A 26,627-nucleotide genomic window follows, 5' to 3' on the forward strand; every position below is an offset into this window, starting at 1 on the left:
GACACCGGATTATTACGATAAAAGGCGCAAAATATTTGCAGACCGTTATTTACAGTCGGAGGAGTTTAGGAGAGGGGATAACGGCAATGAACTTTTGATAGCAGCGGCCAGTGAGGGATATGTAAAGTTCAATAGGTGAAATGCTGGTGACAGGTTCCTTTTAAAGTATCTCTCAACTAGGGATGCACGATGCATCGAAACCTCGATACTGGGCATCCCCAAACGATTCGATACCGTTATTTCAGGTATTTCGATACTAAGCTGTGCGGCCACATAGCTAAGTATAGTAATACATGAATGTATGAGAGCGGGGCTGCATCTATGTAATACAGCCATTGCCCCACTCCGGAGCACTGACAAGTGCGCGCTGGCAGGATGATGCGATGCGGCCAGCGCTGCACTAATGAGCGGCGGCACTGGAGACAGAGAACATGGCGGGCACGCTATAAAACACCCCCATGTTCTGTCCTCAGTGCCTGAACCGACGCTCATTAGTGCAGCGCCGGCCACATCTCCTCATGCTGACAACGCACTTACAGTCATTGTCCAGCTCCTGACATTATTACACAGCTGCAGCCCCGCTCTATAACGGCGGAGATCAGAGAAACCTCTTATTTCCGCCATTATTCCACTGAATGCTGTGATCAAAGCTGAATGCAGCATTCAAGAGGAAGTGAGAAGGGGGGATGCCCCTTGGATCGCATCACAGGAATCCCTATGACACGATTGAGAGACACCATATATGGGCAGACAGCCCAGGGTCCATTGAAGGACGCCAGGGCTGTCTTACCATATTTCCTGTTGTTGGGGCATACTTGGGTATGTCCTAACAACTGCCTGTGTACTATCCGTGCATGGGTAATGTACTAGCATATAGATATATGCCAGTACATTAAAGTAAAAACATAAAGTAATATTAAATTTAAAAAAACACACCTTTTTTTTTTACAATAAATATTAAAATAAGTCTCAATACATAAAATACACACATTCGGTATTGGTGCGGCCGTAATAACCTGCACAACTATTTTTTTGCATCATTTATGTGTACGCTGTAAAATAAAATAAAAACTGCATTCTTTCACTCATTAATGTGAGGCACGAGGTGTGATAGAATTTAACCTCCATGTGCCTCACATTAATAGTAATTAACCCCATCATGTACCTTACACATTAACCCATTAGGACTGACAAACATGATGGGGTTAATTACTATTAATGTGAGGCACATTCAAAATTCATCACACGTCGCGCCTCACATCAGAAAATGGAAGAACTTTTTTTTTAATTTTTTTTTATTATAACTGTTGGCAAAGTATCGTTATGGTATCGACATGGCAATACTACACGAAGTATCGGAATCAAAGCCCAAATTCTGGTATCGTGACAACCCTACTCTCAACTCTTTTGGGCGTTCAGCAAAATATTGTATAATTAGTCCATGGGGTTATATTGAAATCTGTTTATGCTTCACATTAGTTCCGTTTAGAAATGTCTTAGCATTTAAAAGGATGGTGGGGATTCCTGTGATGGAAAGCTTCAAAAGTTATCAGGTGGGTTTGGCTACTCTATACCAACCCAGAAGGCAGGTTCAGTGTTAATGCTGAGACGTTGCAGATTTTTTTTATTTTTCTGTGGGACAACACATGTTTGTCCTCTCACCCCTGCTCTTTGCCCTGGCAATTGAGCCTTTGGCAATAATAGATTGAGCAGGAGGGAGAAATGACAAAATATCCCTGTACACCGGTTACTTTTTGCCATTCTTAGAGTATGGTCCCATCAGGTGGCGTCCACATGGCAGCCAAAACCCTGCTCACTTGCATTGGCCAATGGCTGCACAACTTTGCTAGTATTTACACCAAAATTGTGATGCCATTAGCCCCTGCAAGACAGCGGAGTTTAGTCCGCACGTGGACGTCTCTCTATGTGGGACCGTACCCTTAGAGTACCTGAATAATGCAGTGGGCAGGGTTCAGGGCTTATAGAAACTGGAGATGAAAAGGTAAAATAAGTACAGCTACTACTTTTATTGAGAAAATTTTTAAATTACTCCAACCAGATGATGGCTTTAAACATTTCTGGATTGAAGTAATCTGCGAGAAACTGGACTAAAGGGTGCCTAATTTCTCTCCACAGGTTGGAGAAAATTTTAGGGTATGGGTTGGCCTCCCCATCTCAAGAGCAGATTAAATTGCTATTGTCAAGACAATCATTTTGCCCAAAAAGTTTTCCTTTCTGCACAAAGGTCATGTAGAAAAAATAATTTAAACTCTGAACTCAAATGGGGACAAATAAGGGTCGAAATGAAGCCGTAGTACTTGAGCTTCCCGGCAGAGACAGGTGGAATAGACCTCGTGGACAGAATGCATTTTTATTTCTTCAAGTCCAATATCTAATCAATGGTGATAGCGATACGTTAATCGAGGTCTATGTACATACTTACCAATTTTAATGTAGCATTGTGGGGAGTATAATCAAGGTTTATTAAACAAGAACCTTTTAGTAAATTCTTGCATTACAACTAAACAAAAGACCATGCACGTTTTCTTAGAACTCTGCTGTTCCTCTGTCATTCCTCCTGAAAATGTATGAATATCTTGACAATTGAGGGGTTACCATTCTCCTTGTCTTGTGGATATGCCATAAGTGTGAATACCCCTTTTAAAGTAGAGGTTTTACATTGTATGGCACAGGTTCCGATTTTATTAGCCAAAGCATATTCAAGAGAACATGGTAATACAGCAAATATGTATCCTGGAGGGGTCTGTCAGGAGTTGTTTCAGTGGTTAGAGTAGGACAAGCTACTGTCAAACACCTGGCATTTTTTTTTTTTTTGGGCAGTGGGGAGGGTTTGTACAGGATCCGATATCAAACCTGTGTTCTCTAATAAGATATTGGGAGTTTTCTGCTTCTTATCCTGATGATCTTGGCCGTGGTCTGCCACCATAACCGTCCTGCTGGCAAATATGTCATGTCAATGACCAGCCTAATACAGTGGTTCTCCTAAATTATATTCTGAATTGAGTAGCTAGGCCGTCTTATCTGGGAGGAAGTTCTAGGACTAATGTACTTGTTTCCGTAATGATTCTATCAGCAAATTAGTCATAAATTGGGTGTATTTTATGTTGTTTTTTTTTCTATTTGCAGGTCACATACCTAATGAAAAGATTGCAATATGGTTAAATGACTGTAGGTAAGAAGTAAAATGTTTTTTTCTTTTTAAAATAAATAAAACTTTTTTTACTTCTGGTGAGTCTTATCGCTTTTCTATCTAATTCAGACTCTTGTACGTCCTGACTACCCTTCTGAACGTCTATCTTTTGGTGATTGTCTTAGTATGAAATGACTGCTTACAGGTAACAATAGATTGCATTATACTGCATGGCAACTGAAGGGTTGGAAAGATGGGTATATTTTTCTACTACTATATCCACAACTCGTGTTGCAGTGCCAATTGTGTTTTTTTTCCCCCAGTTCCACCCTAACAAACCGTAATCATATGTAATAAAGATATATATATATATAATTTTTTTTTTTATTATTTTTTCCTTCCCTCCATCATGGCACCTTTCTGCAAGCTAAGTGCAAAGATGTTATTTTATGGCCCCTAACTGTGTGTGTGCGTTTAGATTATTATAGGTGGACAAATGACTGTAGATTTTAGGAGCCAGTTATGCTACTGGAGCCCATTTCGCTTTCTTACTAATGGCCAGAGAACTTCCATAAACCTCAATAGAAAACAACCCAAAACCTTAGGATCTGGTGGCAATTTTCTAGGGACAGTCTGCAGTCTGCTACTATTAGATCAATGGCTTACAAGTGTAGATTCACCAATGGAGGACCAATGTGTCTTCTGACTAAATATTAATGGGTAAACTCTGTATAGTCTAATTCTATATTCCTTGTCCCTTCCATCTGTCCACTACTTCTTGCTAACCTATTGACTTGTAATGGAATGTATGACTGCAGAATCGGACTACAGTGTTTTTGTCGTATGTAAGCAATCTGTATGAATCCTAAAAAAATTATTGTATCCTGCTCCAACAGATTGATTTCTCCCGTAGAAACATTAAGATGAACACTTTAGGCCAAATGCATGCTATGTGTATTACGTGTGGTAAATCTGCAGTGTAATACAGTTACTAGCAAAGTTAATGAGATCTCCAGAAATCTCATCTACATGTTGCGTGGTTTTTTTTTTTTTTTTTTTCTGCAGGTAAATTGGCCTGCTGTGTGTGTGTGTGTGTGTGTGTGTGTGTGTATATATATATATATATATATATATATATATATATTAAAATCGCAGCATGTCAAGTTTATCTTGCATTTCCACTTGTGAATTGTATCTGACTAGTTTTAAGAAAAAATGCACCAAAATACGCAGCATAAAACGCACCTATTTCTGCATCAAAATGTTAAAACCGCATCTAAAAAGACACTATTAGATGCGTATTACCTGCAGTTTTGATGCAGACTTTCTACACCAGATTCCACAACGCGTACATGTAGCCTTAATGGGAACGGGAATGTGACAGACCTCTTACACCTGGCATAATAAGTAGTAGCAAGCATAACTACTAGGTGGCGCTCTATTGTATAAACTGTGCTAGTTTATTGCTGCCAGTGAGGCATAACCTGTGCGCTACGAAATCTTAGGATTCCTGTATAGAAACCCTACGGCCATGTTTACGCGTTGCACCTCTAATCCAATGCCCTCAAAAAAACTTGCCAGTGAATAGGCAAGGTCGGATGTTTTTGCTTGTTTGTTTTTTGGTTTTGTTTAATTTTCAGTACACTGCAATATTGTTTTTGCAGTATATTGTGTGTGTGTTTTTTTTTTTGTTTTTTTTTTTTGTTCTCCAATAAAAAGTTCCTAAACTCTTACAAGCCTTTTTGATCTGTCAAAGAGCCATGTCAGAAGTTTTGATTGGTGGGGGTCCAGGTGCTTTACCTGATCGTTGGCCCCTGTAAAAGCGCGTTAAAGGGGGAGATGTGCTGCCAATGTTATGCAAATACATGGGGACAAACTATTGAATTAATATACATTAACTATCGTTGCTTCTTGTGAATGAGCGCAGATTGACGTGCTGTAACGTTGTTTATTTCGGTTAGTATCGCAGGCGTAAGAGCACCCTTAGTCAGGTTTAGGAGTCGGCAACAACACGCTGTAGGGTGGTGTCCACAGAACCAATGGTATTTGCCACTCACTTCACTTCCCAAATCAGAGCAGGCCTTCTACTTCCCCAGTAGTTGTAGTAGTCACTCAGAATAACGCTGTATTTGTATTCCCTCTATTGCTAAAATAGGAAGTTGTTTTTTTTAATCTACTGTCAGATGTATCGCTTTACAATAGTTATGTAATTCTTGTTCACTGAATGCACATAACTTGTTAATTTGCACTCCTGGAGATGTAGTCTTTACACTGTACAATACTCTGATTTAGGAAAACCTAAGTGTCCCACTTCACTTCAGGAGCTCCGCTAAGCTTCTGGAGATGTCTGACAAGCTTGTTGATGGAACCAGCAGACCTTTGAATGAAGCTCTGGATTATAATACAGGCCAGAAGCATTTATTAAACTCTTCATTCTGGGTAGGCATGATTTTTGAACCGATGTGGTGGGATAGATTTTATATATATATATATATATATCCCACCACATCGGTTCAAAAATCGTATGTATATACAGTGAAGGAAATAAGTATTTGATCCCTTGCTGATTTTGTAAGTTTGCCCACTGTCAAAGACATGAACAGTCTAGAATTTTTAGGCTAGGTTAATTTTACCAGTGAGAGATAGATTATATAAAAAAAAAACAACAGAAAATCACATTGTCAAAATTATATCTATTTATTTGCATTTTGCACAGAGAAATAAGTATTTGATCCCTTTGGCAAACAAGACTTAATACTTGGTGGCAAAACCCTTGTTGGCAAGCACAGCAGTCAGACATTTTTTGTAGTTGATGATGAGGTTTGCACACATGTTAGATGGAATTTTGGCCCACTCCTCTTTGCAGATCATCTGTAAATCATTACGATTTCGAGGCTGTCGCTTGGCAACTTGGATCTTCAGCTCCCTCCATAAATTTTCGATGGGATTAAGGTCTGGAGACTGGCTAGGCCACTCCATGAACTTAATGTGCTTCTTTTTGAGCCACTCCTTTGTTGCCTTGGCTGTATATTTCGGGTCATTGTCGTTCTGGAAGACCCAGCCACGAGCCATTTTTAATGTCCTGGTGGAGGGAAGGAGGTTGTCACTCAGAATTTGACAATACATGGCTCCATCCATTCTCCCATTGATGCGGTGAAGTAGTCCTGTGCCCTTAGTAGAGAAACACCCCCAAAACATAATGTTTCCACCTCCATGCTTGACACTGAGGACGGTGTTCTTTGGGTCATAGGCAGAATTTCTCTTCCTCCAAACACGGCGAGTTGAGTTAATGCCAAAGAGCTCAATTTTAGTCTCATCTGACCACAGCACCTTCTCCCAACCACTCTCAGAATCATCCAGATGTTCATTTGCAAACTTCAGACGGGCCTGTACATGTGCCTTCTTGAGCAGGGGGACCTTGCAGGCACTGCAGGATTTTAATCCATTACGGCGTAATGTGTTACCAATGGTTTTCTTGGTGACTGTGGTCCCAGCTGCCTTGAGATCATTAACCAGTTCCCCCCGTGTAGTTTTCGGCTGAGCTCTCACCTTCCTCAGGATCAAGGATACCCCACGAGGTGAGATTTTCCATGGAGCCCCAGATCGATGTCGATTGACAGTCATTTTGTATGTCTTCCATTTTCTTACTATTGCACCAACAGTTGTCTCCTTCTCACCCAGCGTCTTACTTATGGTTTTGTAGCCCATTCCAGCCTTGTGCAGGTCTATGATCTTGTCCCTGACATCCTTAGAAAGCTCTTTGGTCTTGTCCATGTTGTAGAGGTTAGAGTCAGACTGATTAATTGAGTCTGTGGACAGGAGTCTTTTATACAGGTGACCATGTAAGAGCTGTCTATAATGCAGGCACCAAGTTGATTTGGAGCGTGTAACTGGTCTGGAGGAGGCTGAACTCTTAATGGTTGGTAGGGGATCAAATACTTATTTCTCTGTGCACAATGCAAATAAATATATATAATTTTGACTATTTTTTTTTTTTATATAATCTATCTCTCACTGGTAAAATTAACCTAGCCTAAAAATTCTAAACTGTTCATGACTTTGACAGTGGGCAAACTTACAAAATCAGCAAGGCATCAAATACTTATTTCTTTCACTGTGTGTGTGTGTGTGTGTGTGTGTGTGTGTGTGTGTCTGGTTCCAAACAGAAGTTATCCAGTAATAGACTGGTGCCAGCTGATAGTCCTGATCAAAAGACCATATAGATATCCCAAAAGTAAATCCAGCAGCACTCCGAGCACTCAAGCATAAGCTTGAAAAAGGTCCCAAGGTGGGACGGAAACGTTGCATTGTACCTGCCATGCTGGCATAATAAACCACTTTTTTTTCACTTTTGAACATCGGAGTGCTGCTGGATTTACTTTTGGGATATCTATATGGTCTTTTGATCAGGACTATCAGCTGGCACCAGTCTATTACTGGATAACTTCTGTTTGGAACCAGAGTGCAGCTGCTTCTCTTTGCTGGTGTGTATATATGTGTATATATATATATATATATATATATATATATATATATACACATATACATACATAATGGATTTGCTCCTAGCTTTTTCCTGGCAAAGATTACATGAGTGTCCCAGCCGTGCTGGGACTATGGCACAAAAGGTCCTGTTTATAGAGCACCAACATGTTCTGCAGCACTGTACAAAATCACTAAAATAGGGCTCGCTATTTTTTTATTTTTTTTTAAAACACCCATGCATACACGATAACATACGAACTCCATGTGGATAGTGCCCTTGGTCATATTCCAGCCACTGTGCTGCCCCAGTCTTTATTTATTGGGCCTTATGTACCTTCCTCTTGCAAAGAAGTAATGGGAATTGTTCCACAGATTGTGTTAAAGAAACGTACAGGAAGAAAATCATACAACCAGGTATGAGGCTGTGTAAGACGTTGTTCAACGTCAACGAATCCTATTCATTTCTATGGGTCAGAACCTGGGGCCGCAGTGAACTTTCATTTAAATAAATGGGGAACTCCTCAACTTACATGAGTGACAGGGGGAAAATTTTTATAGGAACTTGCAAGTTTGTGCAAGCAGCACATTGTGTAGATGTTTACGTGTGTTTGTATACTGTTGGTGCTATAGATTCTTTTCTTCTGTGCCATGTTCCACTTTGGCTTGCTGTGACAAGATGATTGGTCATCCACCCTTTATCACATGTTTACTGTGTAACAGAGGAAGGATATGAAACCATTATCTGGACTTGAGAAAAACTAAGTTGGGTAATCTTGTGGTTTTCAGAACACCACTGGGAGCGTCCCTAGATGAACAGAGCGCCCCGCCAGGCTTTCCAAAGGGTAAGTGATCACTCTGCTTATTGCTCACTAGGTTTACAAACATGCCAATTAATAGCAACTGTTTAGTCTGTGTCTTATGCAAACGTGCAGCGGGATTGGATCACTGGACTAGTGTTCTACCCTAGGACAGGTGTGGATTCTCTCACGTTTGACCTATAAAATGTCTTGTTAGGGTTAAACTAAACTTGCATGTTTTTTGATTTTAGACATGTATGGTTTTTATAGTGACAAGGGAGGGAGCAGATCATTTTAGAGCTCCGTGCCAACGGTCCTTTTAATAATTGTTGCTTCTCTCCACATATAGTATAACTGTTTATTACTTGATGTTCCTCTCTAACATCAAGCCAACATTTTACGTACAAAATCCTGTTCACTACAAGGTCAGCTCTCGACTCTGCATTAAAATACTGCAGCACCAAAAAAAGCCTTAGGAAAAAGATTGTCAAATCTCTAAGGGTACTTTTACACGGCGTGACGTGGGCAGTGTAAAGGATCGCTGATCGATGAGACCGCTCGTTGATCAGCGCTCGTTTGCTCCTTTCACAATGAGCTACTATGGGGAGAGATCGTTACTCTGATTGCTCGTCCCCATACATTTCTATCATGACCGCAGCACGTCTCTCTGTTTACGCAGGGATATGTGCTGCAGACAACGATAATATTTTGGGCCTCTAAAATTATACGATCAGCTGACGAACGAGTGTTTGCTTGTTCATCGGCTAACAGTTGCCCTGTTTACACTGGGCAATTATAGGGAAGCCTGATAATTATCCGGTGTAAAGGGCCCTAAATCTAGTCTCCCACCATGTTTTATGCTGAGCGTTCGACATATATGTCTGGAAAATCTTCTGGCGTATACGTTAGACGTAGGCTATGACAGATGTCCTAACCGCAGCATTAGTAACTATAGACTATTATTTGTATTCATTTTAACGAATACTTCATTGACTTATAACTTATCCAAGAAAAATCAGTCCAGCACCCCATTCCGCTGGAACTAATATTCGTTTATTGCAATTAAACCCAATAAGAAGACCTCACAAAACAAGTTTTAAAATCCAGTGGCGGTCCGATACCAGAACCAGCACGTTAGGAGAAAAGCTCTAGCAGACACAGGGCGGAAAGACAATACTGCACAAAAAACTGATGTGCTAATCTGCCCTGTCACAATATACATTCCTCTGAAGAAACGTTCTATATAAAACATGGACGTGGAAACGCGTTAGGCGTTCAATCTTTGTTCAGTGTGAATGCACACTCTTGTTATCAGGTGGACAATATTTATCTGTTGTGAATGCACACGATCAATATAGGTGTTACGCTGACTTGAGGAGTGTGTATGCCACTACCTGCATGTGCTGACGCTCATCTCAGCGACAAAGTACTCTGTGTTGTAGATATTGCTGACTAGTGTGAATGCACTCTTAATATACCCTATTTAGTTGGTGTGAATGCACACTTGGTATATTATATTCATCTAGTGTGAATGCGCACGTTTGTACATAACCAGTCCCTTGTTAGTGTGAATGCATAGTATTGCTTGAGGTGCTGCACTTTGTCATGGGTGTTAATGCACAGGGAATTGAGGTGCTGTGGCTCATTTCAGCGTGAATTCACACTGTCGCAGGTGCTGCGTTTTTATTACTGAGTGTTCATACACACTCTGCTAGGTATCAGATCTTTACTCGGTGTGAATGCACACTTTGCTATTTAGTCCAGGTAGCGACAGTATTTATATGTTTTTATTAAATATTTGGAGTAGTTTCATTACCATTTAAAGCGATATATTGGCACCCTTATCTAGTCTTGCCTACCTGGTTAGCCTGGTATCTATAGAAATTATTGGCTTGAGTAGCCCATCTTAAAGAGTAAATAAAAATATTTTTTAAGCGTTCTTGTACAGGCGATACCTTCCGCAGATCGATTATCAAGCGCCACCTCCACTCTTCGTCACTATGAATAAGAGCGCCAGTTGCGCTTGAAACCCTTTAAAGAGACTCTGTCACCACATTCTAAGTGCCCTATCTCCTATATAAGGATATCGGTGCTGTAATGTAGGTGACCGTAATGCTTTTTATTTAGAAAAATTATCTATTTTTACCACTTTATGAGCGATTTTTAGCTTTATGCTAATTCGTTTCATAATGCCCAAGTGGGCGTGTTTTTACTTTAGACCAAGTGGGCGTTGTACAGAGAAGTGTATGACGCTGACCAATCAGCATCATGCACTTCTCTCCATTCATTTACACAGCACTAGCAATATAGCTATATCGCTAGGTGCAGCCACATACATACACACACACACACACACACACACACACACACACACACACACACACTATAACCTTACTGCATAGCCAGGACGTGATGTTTATTCAGAATCCTGACACTTCTGAATCTTTTCTGTGAGTTTTCCAACAAGGCAAACTTAATCTCGTTTGAAATGACAGGTTACATCGTAATCTTGCGAGATTACGCTTGCCTTGCTGGAAATCTCACAGAAAAGATTCAGATGTGTCAGGATTCTGAATACACATCACGTCCTGACTGGAGGTAATGTATATTCTTTGTCAGTACACTGCAGTAACGTTAGTCTTTGTGTATGTAGCTGCACATAGCGACATAGCTATATCGCTAGTGCTGTGTAAATGAATGGAGAGAAGTGTATGATGCTGATTGTTCAGAGTCCTACACTCCTCTGTACAACGCCCACTTGGGCATTAAGAAACTAATTAGCATAAAGCTAAAAATCGCTCAAAGTGGTAAGAATAGATTGTTTTTCTTAATAAAAACAACCCACTGCTGTCACCTACATTATAGCGCTGATCTCCTTATGTAGGAGATAGGGCACTTATAATGTGGTGACAGAGCCTCTTTAAAGGACTGGATTTAAAAACTTGTCTTATTGGTTTTAATTGTAATAAACGAATATTGGTTCCAGCAGAACGGAGTGCTGGACTAATTTTTCTTGAACAAGTACCTGCACCCACGGAGGTGATACATGCACCTGTTTCAATACCGATCTGTGAGCCACGGAATATGCAGCCTTTGGAGCTGGGTCAGCTGAGCTTGCTTTCTATTTTGCTCACTCTTTCATGACGTATACCATTATAGCCTATAGGTGACGGATGCCACTATTAGACATCCTCTAATATAGACAACAATGGCATCAGTTTAACGAATGCCTCATGAGTATTTTTCATAAATTATACGTTAAACGTATTCCGTACAGTGGCATATGTCACCCGTAGACTTCTCACGTTAGGAAAAAAAACATATACCGGTCTATATAAGTTTGCGGGATCTCACGAGATGGAACAGACTAGTCTGCTACGGTACTCCATCCTTCACAAGAAAAAGGTATACATACACGCTAAGTGTAGGGCCAAAACGTGGTATGCACAGAATGAATGTACGCTCCTTTTAGTACTGTCCACCAGAATAACACACTATACTGTGCCTTTGTGCTCTGGCTGATGAAGGGGAACGCTAAGTAGGTGACCTCCCTTCTTTAGGTTCATGTTCCATAATGGGGCACTGGACAGGGGGTTTTCTCTTTGTTGAAATTTTATGAAACACATGAACTGATTACAAAATGAGCATCAGTATATTTATTGCATATCTTTTGACTACTGGAAGTCTATGTAATATTGGTGATGTGATTGAACTCGTTTGCACTTTACTAAACTAAGAAAACCCTATTATGGTGCGTACGCGGAGCCCTTTTTACATTTAGGTGAAAACTTTTTCCCATAGCAATACTGTTTGCAGAGCCTACCCTGTATCATCTGACTATTACACCGGTCTTATTTTCCAGAAGAGCTATAGTACAGTAAGGAGTCACACACTTATAGGAGCCTCCCCCCCCCCCCCCCCCCCAGTCTTGACTTTAGCTTTACAATACGGAAGTGAAACATGTTGCATTAGCATTTGTGTTTTTTTTTTTTTTTCCTGGTCTTGTTTGAGCTGTGCTTAGTTTAGCTGAACACTGACCTTCAGTACGCTACAGGCATCTGATATGGTAACAAGAAAAACATGTGGCACTTCTGCTGAGCGGTCATTTTACACTTTTCTCTCCTAGGAATGATTTTGAAAAATGGCAGCAGTTTTGAAGATGACTTGTCCCTTGGAGCAGAAGGTCAGTATAGCACCTTGGTGTGTTACTAGAGGGGCTAGTGGCGGTGCAAGGCCTCTTCATATTTAATGGTCTCCTGGTAGGATCTCTGCATATGGAGTTTTTTTAAATTATTTTTATTGTATTTAGATGCATAATAGATGGAGTTATTGGTAAAAACTGTTGGTGGAATAAATTGTTAGAAGTGGATTGGCTACTTTAAGACCTAATGTGCTGTTTTATATACCAGCTGTTTAAGTTGTTCAACCACTATACATATTGGCAGATACTAAGGCTTACTGCTCTCCATAAGGTTAGGGGACCCTCTTGTTCTCAGCAGTGGTACCCCAACCATTTTTAACTGTATGGCATGTCTGGTGCTTCTTAGAAGTCTTTTGCTTGAAACCCCTTTTAAGGAGCAAGTTTTATGTGTATCGGAATAATCTTTCAGGGCGTAATTGTGCTACATTGTGCAGAAAACTACAACGCAGTGTCGGTTATTAGATTTAATTAACCTTTACAGCGTAAAATCCTCCTGTATGGACATGCCGGTTGTGTTCACTGTCAAAATAATTCAGTCTTATGTAATCGGGATATAGAGTTCAGCATTCTGGTTTTCTCAGCTACAGGTTGGGTTGTACTTCTATTTGAAGGAAAACGCCATCTATGGTAAACTCCACTGTATTATATACTTTAGTAAGGTGTTTTTTATAGGCTATAGTCCATGGGACCTGAAGTTGGCATACAACCTATATTGTCCAAAGTAGCCTTCATGCTAAATATACAGCCATTTTAATCGATAAACCAAACTACTTGCATTTTTAGAAGCAGCTTTTTACCTTGTAAACCTGCATAAGTGTATTGACACGCATATTGTGGCAAGTGTATAGAGACGTGATCTACTAAGGTCTGATCGCTTAGAAGTTCTCTAACAAAACCAGCAGTACATGTAACACTAATGTACTCTTAGACAGATTGTCTACTGCTGCAAGTTGTGGCAAGCTCTGATATAGCGTCGAGTTAGATGTGGAACTGGGAGGAAAGTCGTCTAGAGCTTTAGTGTGTTGTAATGGTTGTTGTTTAGTTTGTGTATTAGCACAAGAACCAGATCTGTCAATTTGTTCCTTTTGTGTTGAGCATTAACTTCCTAGCAACCTCACGGGTGCCACACTATTGACTCTGATCCGGTGTGTGACAAGTTTTCTTTGGTCGTCATGTTAAATATGGTTGGTCTTGGTTAGATCAATGTAGATTGTGTACCTAGGCACAAACATTCGGTATGAATTCACAAAGATTTTTTTATTTTTTATTTAGTTTTTAAATGCAAGATACAAATGACTGGTGTGATTTGCCCTCTAGGAAACTGGTGCCTAGGCCTAATTTTAAAATAAACTCGCCGGTAAATTGAAGTCTGATTTAATATATATATTTTTTTGTGTCCGGTTTATTAGGGTATGTTTGCAATGTATATTTTTGCAGGCCTATTCTGTAGCGTAAAATGCTCACAATTTTGCTTTGAAATACGCCTTAAGGCTGTGTTCACACAGAGTTTTTTGCAGGAGGAAAATTCCTCCTGCAAAAACTGCTCCAGTAGGTTTTTGCACAGTGATTTGACAAAACCTTGTCAAAACACTCGTCGAGGTTTTTTTTTCCTCTTTCTGACTGATTGAAATGGGGTTTTGGAGGCGGAAACCGCCTCAAGATGGGTCATGACGCTTCTTTTTACCGGTACGCGTTTTTTTTTACTCGCGGTAAAAAAACTCATCCAACTCCCATTGAAATCAATGGGAGGCATTTTCGGGTGGTTTTTGAGGAGTTTTTTGGCGCAGTTTCCGCGTCAAACTCGTCAAAAAACTCTGTGTGAACAGGGCCTAATAAATAACACGGCATAAAAATATGCCTGGTAAAAGAAGTGCATGTCGCTTCTTGAGGCAGATTTTTAACATTTCCTTTAGACTCTGCCTCAAACGCCTGGTTTATGGGTCCTGTTTGTAGGCTTTATTTGGGTCATATTATGAGGTGTAATGTACGCCTGCAATATGCCCGTGTGAACGTACTCTTAAAAATTAGGACTAAAAAGAAGAATGAATTTATATCTGCTTCTGGGAGAGCGGTGTTACAACTCCAAGGGTTGTTCAAAAAGGTTTTTCCAATCTTCCGACTGGCATGACTGCCTGATTTTACACCAGTATGGGAGCAAGGGATGATTAGACGGATTGGGCCCATCCGTGTATTACATGACTGGCTTCTTGCAGCAGGCAAATGTATGGCCACAAGGGGCTTCCCCTGGGAATAACCGCTGTTTCGCTCTTGGCTGGGTTGGTTACAGATTTTACTTTTTTTCTTTTAATTGGTTTTATTTGGTAGGGCTCTTTTGTATGGGAATTAAACTTAGCGTACATCACATTAGGACTGTAATATTGAGCTTGGTTAGTTGTCCTGTGCTGAGATTTAGTCTACAAATGTACAGGAAAAGCTCATCATTGGGTCAGAATTCATAAAGGTTATATTTGTAATATTAGTAATTACATTGTAAACTTTTTTTTATTAATATTGATGATATTCTAGCCCAACACAAGGAATAAAATATAGTTTGTCATGGGAGTGATTTACATATGCAATTCCAGTGGAAAACGCACTTGTATTGACACGTACAAGTCATCCACTGTGTAATGACGAAGATGAATGTTGTGTATCATCCCATAAAAGGAATTCAGTGTTTGTTAAATCAATTACAGGATTTATTTCTGAAACAAAAATGGACTATTGGAGACTTAAGTCTCGTCCTATGAATGAAGCAGCTGCTGCTAATTGTTTAAAATCTGTAAAAGAATTTTAGAAGTGGCATGTACCTGCAAATCTGACAGGTTGGGCATTTAGAGAGAAATCTTTAGCTGGCGAGGGCTTAGATCACAGAATAAAGCTGCATTACTCTATAGTAACTTGGCATGACTAACTTCTCCTCTTTATTGTTTCAAGCTAATCATCTCCATCAAAGGTTCCTGCCGATGGAGCCCACCTTGTAAGTAACATTTCATGGTGCTTCCGCGTATCCCTCTCCATCTGAACTGATATCATTATTAATTGTTCACGCTCGTGTCTTTCTGCTTTAAAGCAATGGCATGCTGGCAAAAGATCGACGATTTCAGTTTCACCAGAAAGGGAGAAGCATGAACTCGACTGGATCTGGAAAAAGCAGTGCAACTGTATCAAGGTAGGTGGCGTTCTTCATACTTCTGCTTGTAATGTGTGTAAGGATATTAAGGGAAAGTCTTCATTTTCATTTTCTAATCTCTCGACTGATAAATTGACTCATTAATGTTACCGAATGGATAAATTGTCTGCTCCGTTTGTGGGTCCTGACTGAATGGAAGCATTTTGGGACCAGATTGAATCCCATGAAAATGAATAGTCCCTAGAATAGGAATGAAAACACTAGTGCGAACTCTTCCTTTAACATTGCTTTCTATTCAGCGTACTTGCCTATTGTCAGTTGTTGCCTGGCAATTATTAGTAGTGCAAAATCTCTCCTTCGCGATGGCTCTTTAGAGAATTGTTTAAGGATTGCGCAGCACGTCTAATTTTTCCGGTTTTATGAAGCATTTGTCTGGATTTTGTAAATCAATTCAGCTGACAATCTAAAATCTAATTTTCTTTTCTTGGGCACCTACTCGAGGGCCATTCTCTTAAGCCCCTTTTGCACGGGCCAACGATCATATGAACGCTCGTTCCTGGTCATTGCTGTTTGTAAATAGGACCATGATGAACGAACAAATGCTCAGTCATCTGATCGTATCGTTTATGCAGTAATATATATTATCGTTGTTGTCAGCACATCTCCTGGCGTAGTAACGATCGCTTGTGCCCATATATAACCCAGCATTGCTCCTTGTGAATGGAGCAAACTTGTGCCGATTAACAAGCTGTCTCATTGATCGGCGCCTGTTTTCACAGCCCATATCGGGCCTTGTGATGGAGCCTTTAAAAAAGCCAAGAAACCTTCATTTTGGAATGTGGGGAGAATCCTATTAAACACTAGGTTTAGATAAAAACTCCATGCAGATGTTGAACCCAGGACACCAGTGCTGCTAGGCAACAGTATAACCATTGAGCCATGTTACCATGTACATTTATATAGTGGAGTTTTGAATAGTAGTATTTTCCAGAACTTGTCCCAAAAAAATACCGCTGTCTGTTGGTTATGTGATATGAATGCTATTTGTGATTAACTCCTCTGCTGGGACCAGTCTTTTCCTCTTTTTTTTTTTTTCTAAAAAAAATTAACTAGATAATCCTTAAAGAGGCTCTGTCACCAGATTTTGCAACCCCTATCTGCTATTGCAGCAGATCGGCGCTGCAATGTAGATTACAGTAACGTTTTTATTTTTAAAAAACGAGCATTTTTGGCCAAGTTATGACCATTTTCGTATTTATGCAAATGAGGCTTGCAAAAGTACAACTGGGCGTGTTGAAAAGTAAAAGTACAACTGGGCGTGTATTATGTGTGTACATCGGGGCGTGTTTACTACTTTTACTAGCTGGGCGTTGTGTATAGAAGTGTCATCCACTTCTCTTCACAACGCCCAGCTTCTGGCAGTGCAGCACTGTGACGTCACTCACAGGTCCTGCATCGTGTCGGCACCAGAGGCTACAGATGATTCTGCAGCAGCATCGGCGTTTGCAGGTAAGTCGATGTAGCTACTTACCTGCAAATGCTGATGCTGCTGCAGAATCAAGTGTAGCCTCTGGTGCCGACACGATGCAGGACCTGTGAGTGACGTCACAGTGCTGCACTGCCAGAAGCTGGGCGTTGTGAAGAGAAGTGGATGACACTTCTATACACAACGCCCAGCTAGTAAAAGTAGTAAACACGCCCCGATGTACGCACATAATACACGCCCAGTTGTACTTTTACTTTTCAACACGCCCAGTTGTACTTTTGCAAGCCTCATTTGCATAAATACGAAAATGGTCATAACTTGGCCAAAAATGCTCGTTTTTTAAAAATAAAAACGTTACTGTAATCTACATTGCAGCGCCTATCTGCTGCAATAGCAGATAGGGGCTGCAAAATCTGGTGACAGAGCCTCTTTAAGGGCAAAGCCACACGTGGCGGAATTGCTCTTGAATTCCGCTGCGGACACTCCGCAGCGTTAATCCGCAGCGGAGCCGTTTCTCCATTGACTTCCACTTCTATTTAGTAGGGTTCGTTTAGACGATGCGGACAATTCCGCTGCGGAGCATAGGCTGCGGTGCGGAATTTGGTGTCCGCAGCATGCAATGGCTGTTGCGGAGTTGTGGCGGACTGGTTGCGGACTCATGGCGGAATTTCTCCATTGACTTCAATGGAGATTCTAAATTCCGCAATGAAGTCCGCAGATGTTATGTGTGCTGCGGAGCGTATTGGTTTTACTAACATGACATTTCTTCATTCTGGCTGGACCTATGTATTTCTAGGTCTACAGCCAGACTGAGGAAGTCAATGGGGCTCCCGTAATTACGGGAGCGTTGCTAGGCGACGTCAGTAAATAGTCACTGTCCAGGGTGCTGAAAGAGTTAAGCGATCGGCAGTAACTGTTTCTGCACCCTGGACAGTGACTACCGATCCCAATATACAGCAACCTGTCAAAAAAAATAGAAGTTCATACTTACCGAGAACTCCCTGCTTCTGTCTCCAGTCCGGCTTCCCAGGATGACGTTTCAGTCTAAGTGACGGCTGCAGCAAATCACAGGCTGCAGCGGTCACATGGACTGCCGCGTCATCCAGGGAGGTCGGGCTGGATGCCGAAAGAGGGACGCGTCACCAAGACAATGGCCGGTAAGTATGAAATTCGTTTACTTTCACTAGGGAAAGTGCTGTCCCTTCTCTCTATCCTGCACTGATAGAGAGAAGGGAAGCACTTTTACCGCAGTCCGCAGCAGCTAGTCCGCATCAATTTACTGCACATTTTGGGCAGATCCGCCGCAGAATCTGCAACGCAGATTCTGTGCGGCATTGATGCGGACAGTTGCAGAGGAAATCCGCCACGTGTGGGCATGCCCTAATAGTTCATAAATTCTCTCATTATTTTACTTTTTTTTTTAATTTTTGTTCTAGTGTTTCAGAACTTTTAGACCTCTATGAAGAAGATCCTGAAGAAATTCTTTACAACCTTGGGTTTGGAAGGGATGAACCAGATATTGCTTCAAAAATACCATCCAGGTTTTTCAACAATTCCTCTTTTGCCCATGGGATTGATATCAAAGTATTTTTAAATGCACAAATGCAACGGTTAGAGTTGGAAAGTCCAAACTATGCCTTAACAAGTAAGTTTCCTAAAACTGCTGTGTACGTCCGTGCTCTCTGTGCGGTTGTGTTTTGTTATTTTTTAGTTTGTTTTTTTTTTAGTTCTGCAACTCTCTCTGGTAAGCTTACAAGTGCTTTGTGCGTGCACAAATGATGCCTCTAGTCATTCAATAGACCATTGTTGTAACTTAAAATTCCAGGCCTTCTTGGCATCAGCCACATGCTGGTTAAACTATAGTGGAATACTTTACAGAAGTCTCTGCCAAATCTCAGTCTCTTAATTGAATTTAATGCATTTCCTTATTCATGCTGAGCATTTCACCCTGTTCTCTTGGACTTGTGTAAAGTAGCAGGGTCACTAAGTGTTTTCTAATTTTTGTTTATATATTTAAATATATAATTTTTTTTTATTGCGATAATGACTTGCCTCTGGATGCTGTGTACAAGAAGGTAACCTATAACCACATGAAGGGTAATGTCTCCAGGTGACTTCCTAGATTCCGTTCTGTAGATCTAGTCTATCTATGGAAAAGTGTGGTTTTTTTACACCCCCCCCCCCCCCCACACCCGGACCCGGACCATGAAAATGAGTGTCTGTCACAATTAATAGGCTGTACAATTGGTGTTTTAGTCTGATGGATCTATCTCTTGAATGTGTCAAGGCTAGGATAAACTACCACAAATTAGTAGAGTAAAATAAAATTCTGTATTTTGGATGGCAGATTTTTTTTGTTGTCCTTTTTTTAAAGAGGTCTTCTGAGTTCATGCAAAATTTATCTGGGAAAGAATTAAATAAAACAAAAGGCTTTAACTTGCCCGACAAATCTTCCACTCGTTCTAGCACGGGCCTTCCGGTCCTCCCTCCTCTGTCTGTGGACATGGCTGCAGCGATGATATGGACATGTCATCGCTGCAGCCATGTTAACCAACTTCGTGGAAGGACTGGAACGGACACACTGTATCATCCATGGGATTTGTCGGGGGTGTAAAAGCTTTTTTTTTAATTTTGTTGCATTCACCCCCACTCGGCTAGATTTTGGATGAACTCCAAAATCCCCTTTTAAGTTGGCAAAAGAAAATACAAAGGCAAAATTTAATGTTAAAGGGATTTTCCGGTTTTGTATTAATAAAGCTTAATCACTGTATAAATGAAAAGCTCTACAAATTTCTAACATACTTTTTGTTTTAATTCCTTACCATTTTCAATATATTTGTTTTGCGTTCAGTGATATTCAGATGCTGCAAACCCCCTGTACATAGCTAGTTCTGCTCTCAGCTGAGCGCGGGATATAATTGTATGTTGTCTTCTAGACCATGCACTGTGGGTGAAATGCATCAGCAGCTGCACAAATCTCTGCTAGTTTGTTACAATGTATCCGTTTGCAGTCCAGGCTGTTTAGCTCACAGATCATTGCCTAGACTGGATACAATTGTACCTACTTCTCAGCTGACAGTATAACTAGGTATTTACCTGCAGCCTCTGAATGTAAACGAGAAAGTTCTCATTCACTGACTGCAAACCAATATCTTGAAAATGGTAAGGAATTGAAAAACAAAGTATATTGAAAGTCGTGTAACTTCATTCCTTATAGGGGTTAAGCTTTATTTATATAAAGCCGGAGTACTTCTTTAATTGTTTATCAAATGTTTGAGGGTTTTCAAGGTAATTTGAAAAACAAGGCTGATTTCTTCCAAAAACGGTGTCACTCTTGTGTATGGACTCTGCCATGTATGGTATTCCAGCTAGTGCTCATTCACTTGAGTATGGCTGAACAGAAAATACCAGGAATGGTGCTGGAAGAAACATGTTTTTTCTAAAATCTTACAACCCCTTTAAGGTTTTGTCAGAGAACCCGATTTTTCCTTTAATTTTTTTCTTCTCCAACCAGGTCGTTTTCGGCAGATTAAAGTCCTCACTGATGTTGCAAATGCCTTTTCTTCATTATACTCTCAAGTTTCTGGAACTCCACTCCAACAAATCGGCAGCTCTAAATCTTTAACTATTTCTACTACTGTTGAACCTAAACCAGCCCCTCTTACCAGGTCTTCTAGTCAGACGGCAGCTCGTCTTATGGAGACGCTATCCAAACTTAATTTATGTGGGACACGGTCCTTTGGAGAAACAAACAGTATTTCTCAGTCTCTAGAAGACAAAGGACCACATCAAAATTGTAATGATGATGAATCCAATAAAAATGATCAAAAAGTACTGAAACCCTTCAAAAAGACTTCTCCTCCTCTTGCAACAGTTAAAGAGGAGGTATCTAATGCTTTCGTCACAGACCCCAACTTTGATGTCTCTGCCCTTCCAAAAGAAAATGGTGTTACAGGGCCTGCAGCCATTTCCGGCATAAATAAACAGGAACTCACTTCAGAAAACGTAAATGAATGTGATACTTGTATTATGGATTCCCCTACTAATAAGGATTTGAGTGTATCTACTGATCAGGATTGTGAACACTACTTGCCAGAAAAAAATCCATCCACTTCTACACCAGAGTGGAAACACCGTGTGACGAACCCTTCCATATCAAGCCTTCTGAAGCAAGAGAAAGAATCCTTTGAACTGGAAGAGGTATTTATTAATATTGTCTCTTCTTTGTCAAACTATAGTAATGTCAAATACGTACGTTTTGGTACGTGAGAAGAGGGAAATAAGCGCCTTGGAAATTTTAACGTCCTGCCTTCTAAACCAGATAATCTAAATCTATCATAAATTAGTAAATTGAACGTGTGGGTTTTACCTTGGCATAGATTAGTTGTTCTTCCCTTGAACACATTGGGTTCCTGTAGCTGTACAGATGCCTAGTTTGCTACAGTACCTAGTCGGGCACTGTCAGGAGTTTAGCAGTGCCAGATTTGTCATGCAGCCCCATTCACTTGAGGGAATTTTGCAATTTCCGACACAGCCGAAGTGGGAGTGGCCCAGCGTCCCAGTTCCTCTTTGAGAAATACTTTAATGGTTTAAGGATGATATCAGTTCCTTCTGTAAAATATGGCACGGGGCCTATAGGCCCATGCACACTTTTCAATTGCTTTAACACTGGGAAATCATCATTCATACATAAAAATTATAATTTTGTAAAGATGTATGATATAAAGCTCTTTAAAAACCCTGCCGCAACGATCGCCCTTTCGTTAAAAAAAGGCAGCATATGCCGATCCAATGTTCGTGACAATTTTATGAACCACTGATCGTTCATCTGTGGTTTGGCAAAATTGTAGCATGTAAATGAGCCTTTAGTCTAATGCTTTGCACAGCGTTGTGTTGGCTAATGATTAACACCGATATCGCCATTGTAATCTGACAAGCCAGTGAGGGAAAGGCAAAACTGCTGAGATGACACCTTCGTTTTTTCTATGTAGATAAGAATATTGCTTAAACAATTGTCATCGGATCGAGTACATGAGTTACATAATTTTATATGCGGGTTATAGCAGAAAAGCCAACAGCTCTAGTATACTCATTTGACTTTCCATATATGCAGCTTGAATTAATGTGCACAAAAAGCTCTGATTACACACATTCTCAACTCCGATACTAGTTAGTACACAAGCATACACATGAATTCGTGTGATCAGAGCTTTTGAAGAGTAGGTTCACTCGGTTTGGGTTGATAGAAAGGGTTTGTCGTAAATGTGTTCTGGGCCGCCCTCTTCACAGGTGCCATAGTAGGCATGTCCATGTTTTCCCATCTTGGACATTTATGGGATATTAGATAAATGTCCAATAGATCAAGGTATATGCGTCAAAATTCTGTTTGACAAAAAGGCAGTGTGATCATACCTGAAAATTGCTGCTGGCGCCTAACTATTTGGCTAACATTTTTATTGCAAGGCCGCTGTCAAATTCTGATTGACTATTGAACTGGTATGACTTACAAAGTATACAGCATTTTGTTCATCTTTGTATTTGCCTCATACCTGGAAACTATTTCTATATACGACTCCCAAACTACCCCAATTCCCAGCATGTCCTGTGTTTTTTTTTTTTTGTAATTTTTTTTTTTACAAATGCTGGAAATCCATAGGTTACAGTCCGCTGTTCTACAGTCTAAACCTCATACATCCACAGCAATAAATGACTGAATAGATTTTGCCTTAAACTATGCAGGATTATCCTCTAGAACAAGCAGTTTATTTTAACCTAGTCTGTTAGAAAAAGCACACAATGAAACCGAATGTGTGGGTGGAAATGACATCCTTGTGGGTATAAATATCTTATCACTTGCTGCCACCCACTTGTCCCCCTCCCCCTTAGTTATGGGCATTGTTTTCCTTAGGTCTTATCTGTACTTGCCATTACTCCGCCCTTCCTAAAAAAGAACAAGTGAGGGTTTCATAATTGTGGTAAGTTTAGCTTCTGTTTTAAGGGACGTTATCTCTTGTTAAATGTTAAGCCCTTGTGTGAAGGGTGCGCTTCATGTAATTGGAGGAATGCTCTATGAAAAGAACAGTTTCAAGCCCTTCTTCAAACTAAGCAGAGAGGGCGCTAGTGTGACGACGGATTAGTGAGGCTCTGACCAGGCCATACTCGCACACTGTAAGCTGTGTGTAGCGATTCAGAGGACTGACATGATATTTAAATTTAATGGTCATAAGTGCCGACCTCTAGTAAGATAAGCATATCATTGCATGTTTCCTTCTTATACTTGTAGAATTCCCAAAACGGACTGGTGACCGCATGCAAAGTAGACCCCCCCGTATCGCTTGTGTCCTCTTGTAAATACACAACAGTTTCTAATGCTGTAATTGGTCAATGTAGTTTGCAATGAATACTGTGTGATCAAACCCCTAAAGGGGTATGTCCATATTATTTTTAGTAATATTTATGGCATAACATGGCCTATGCCATAATGTTGTGTCAGTTGAGGACACCATTGTTCCTGTCTCCTGGGACAAAAGAGGAGGACCAGTGATTCTGCTGTGCTTTCTGTGCACTGCCTACTCCATTGAGTTCTGTTGGGAGTAGTAACAGCAGACCCAGTGGTAGGACCCCTACTATTCAGACATTGTGACATATCCTGTAGAACTATACAAAGACCGAAAAAGTTAGGTGCAAGCTGTAAATTTGCTACCTACAGAGGGGGAGTAGGTGGAAGGAGCAGAGTGAGAAGAGGCACGCACAGACACTGCTTCCCATAGTAGTCTATAGGCACGGGGGGGGGGGGGCGGGCAGAAGGATGAAGCAGAGAGAGGGAGTAGACAAAGGTAATGTGCAGTGTATATAGGATGTCAGGCTCCGCCCACTAGCTCAGAGAAAACTGTGAAATAGAGACCGAGCCTGCAGAGGGAAACTGCTAAATAATGCCACATACAAGTCATATAATGGCCAGAAATAGTGTTGTAACTCACGTACATACACATGACTGGTTATTCTGGTATGCTTAAAGTGTTTGTCTTAAATGGAGCAATTGCAGCTTTTAACTGGGATATTCGCCAGTCAGCAGAACTGCAGATTTTTCTGGTTTGTCTGATCTGTACTCTTGATGAATTGTTGTGTACTTCTGTAGCATCCGCATTTATTGGCGCTTGATGAAATCACCCTATAAACGTTATTTTCTTGATGGTGATTTTCTGTTGTAGTACATGTAGATTCAACCTTTTATTTACAGCTGCATGTGTTTCAATCCTGACATGTACACAGTAAAGCCGGACTACCTGCTGTGTTAATTACAAACTTTTGTTGCATAGTGCAATATAACAGATGAGCATGTATCTCTGACTGCACCTAGATAGGATCATCCTGATTATATGCTTGCGTAAGAAAAGAAAGCAAACACTGACTGACCTAGAACACCTCCTACGCAGTTGTGGCAAGAAAATTAATGTTTAAAGGGCAAAGAAAAAGCTAGTACACAATAGCTTTATAGTAGTAATACTTTTCCTCATTATTTTTTTTTTTTTTTTCAATTGTTTTACGTTGCCCTTCGTTCGACAAATTTTTTTTTTCTTGGGGTAGAGGTGTGGTTAAACAGCCGAAGTTTTACTACAGCAAAGTCTAGACGAGTGATACCCAACTTGTGACGTGCCAAATGTGTGGCCCCTGGTCCCCAGGAGAAGGGAAATTCATATGGCGCAGTTGTCTTCACAAGATAATGATCAGACATGATCGCTCCTAGGTGTGCAGTTTTTTGCCCAACCATAATGAACAAAAGGGCTCCTCTGTTATGGCGGTGGTCTTTCCCATCTCAAAACTGTCCAAAATTATGTGTGCCACAATACCTCCCAACCGTCCCGGATCCGGCTGGACAGCCCTGGTTTCTCACCGCTGTCCCACCGTCCCGGTGGTCTGCAAAATGTCCCACTGGTCGCTGCATTCAAACAGCTGATCGCTGCTGACTGCAGCAGCGATCGGAAGAAGGCAGGAGTCTTGCGGCGGTGTTCTCGCTGCGATCGATGCCGGCACGGGAGTGGACCAGTACGGTCACCTGACCTGTCATCTGACCTCACTGGTCAGGTGACTGGTCTGGTCCACTCCCGGGCCGGCATCGACACCTGTGAGAACGCCACTGCAAGACTCCTGACTTCTGACGGTGAGTGACGTCAAAAGCAGAGCGGAGAGTGGCAGCAGTAGGGTCGGCTACCTCTACCGCTCTCCGCTCTAGCGGCAATGTGGCGCTATCTACAGGGGGGCTGTGTGTGGCGCTATCTACAGGGGGGCTGTGTGTGGCTCTATCTACAGGGGTGCTGTGTGTGGCGCTATCTACAGGGGGGGCTGTGTCTGTGGCGCTATCTACAGGGGGGCTCTGGTGGATGATTTTTCCATTAACTGGTAGCCGTTACACAACTGAAAAAAAAAAAAATCCCCATCATGTAGCTCTGCTACCTGTCAATTGAAAAGTCATCCACCACAGGGTCTCCCTCTTGACTTACATTGTTCTTAGCCTTTTGGTTTGTCCTGCAGCTGCTGCCGCCGTGATGAGCAAATGTTATACCCAAGATCGGAAAAGTAACATAAAGACGATATAACCGGATCCATAATATCTGTGATATCCAGACAGTCTAGAGATCTGCAGTGAGAATGTGCGCAGATTATTTACATAAGGATCTGGCCGTGATTTGATGTTTGTGTGATATTCGGCGTGGTTAGGGGCGTGGCTTAAAATGTCCCTCTTTTCCGAATTCAGAAGTTGGGAGGTATGTGTGTGCATCTTTATTGGCATGGAGAAATCTTAGCCAGATCTAAGAGCCAGCTTTGAAGTAAGAAGCCTTCAAATGCACAAAAATATAAAATGTGTCTGGCAAATGCCCCCCCCCCCCTTCAGTAATTGGAATACATCTCCCACTTCATTGTAGCGCCATCAGTGACCTGTCCCCTAGTAGTAAAACGTATGTTCCTCGCTCCACTTCCTCAGTTGTAGCGGCAGCTTTCACCACAACTTCCCTTGTCTGTTTTTGTTACCCATCCCCCTCCCTTTTTATTCCCGTATTTGTGGTCTATTAACCTTTCCATAGCAGATCTTTGGAAATATGAAGGGTTGTCAACGCCTGGAGCAGTCTGAATATGCTGAGAGTTGTAGTCTTCCCCCGAGCCACAAGTTTCAAATCACTGGTCTAGACCATTATGTGGAGATGATTCTGCATATAAAGAGCCCCCCCCCCCCCCCCAAGAAATGTAGAAGGATTGAGTATGTATTTCATCACCAGTAAGATAGGGATACATGCCGTTTCTATGTATTCTATACTATACTATACTTGATGAAACCAATGTCTAAATACCATGCAACTAAGGAATGAGGAAGTTCT

The 26,627-nt window shown here is 41.1% G+C and overlaps 1 protein-coding gene across 2 annotated transcripts in view; it reads left to right on the top strand.

Moving 5' to 3' along the window:
• ITPRID2 (ITPR interacting domain containing 2) overlaps positions 1 to 26,627 on the top strand; it is a 73,569-nt gene that overhangs the window by 10,102 nt on the left and 36,840 nt on the right. For both annotated transcript variants that reach the window (XM_075829540.1, XM_075829539.1), the window contains exons 3-9: positions 3,148 to 3,193; positions 8,423 to 8,478; positions 12,560 to 12,616; positions 15,572 to 15,614; positions 15,708 to 15,806; positions 18,690 to 18,898; positions 20,768 to 21,453. In XM_075829540.1, coding sequence (XP_075685655.1) covers positions 3,148 to 3,193; positions 8,423 to 8,478; positions 12,560 to 12,616; positions 15,572 to 15,614; positions 15,708 to 15,806; positions 18,690 to 18,898; positions 20,768 to 21,453 — 1,196 coding nt within the window. The remainder of the gene's footprint in view (positions 1 to 3,147; positions 3,194 to 8,422; positions 8,479 to 12,559; positions 12,617 to 15,571; positions 15,615 to 15,707; positions 15,807 to 18,689; positions 18,899 to 20,767; positions 21,454 to 26,627) is intronic.

This window comes from Rhinoderma darwinii, chromosome 6, assembly GCF_050947455.1.
Source record: "Rhinoderma darwinii isolate aRhiDar2 chromosome 6, aRhiDar2.hap1, whole genome shotgun sequence".
NCBI classification, from domain to species: domain Eukaryota; kingdom Metazoa; phylum Chordata; class Amphibia; order Anura; family Rhinodermatidae; genus Rhinoderma; species Rhinoderma darwinii.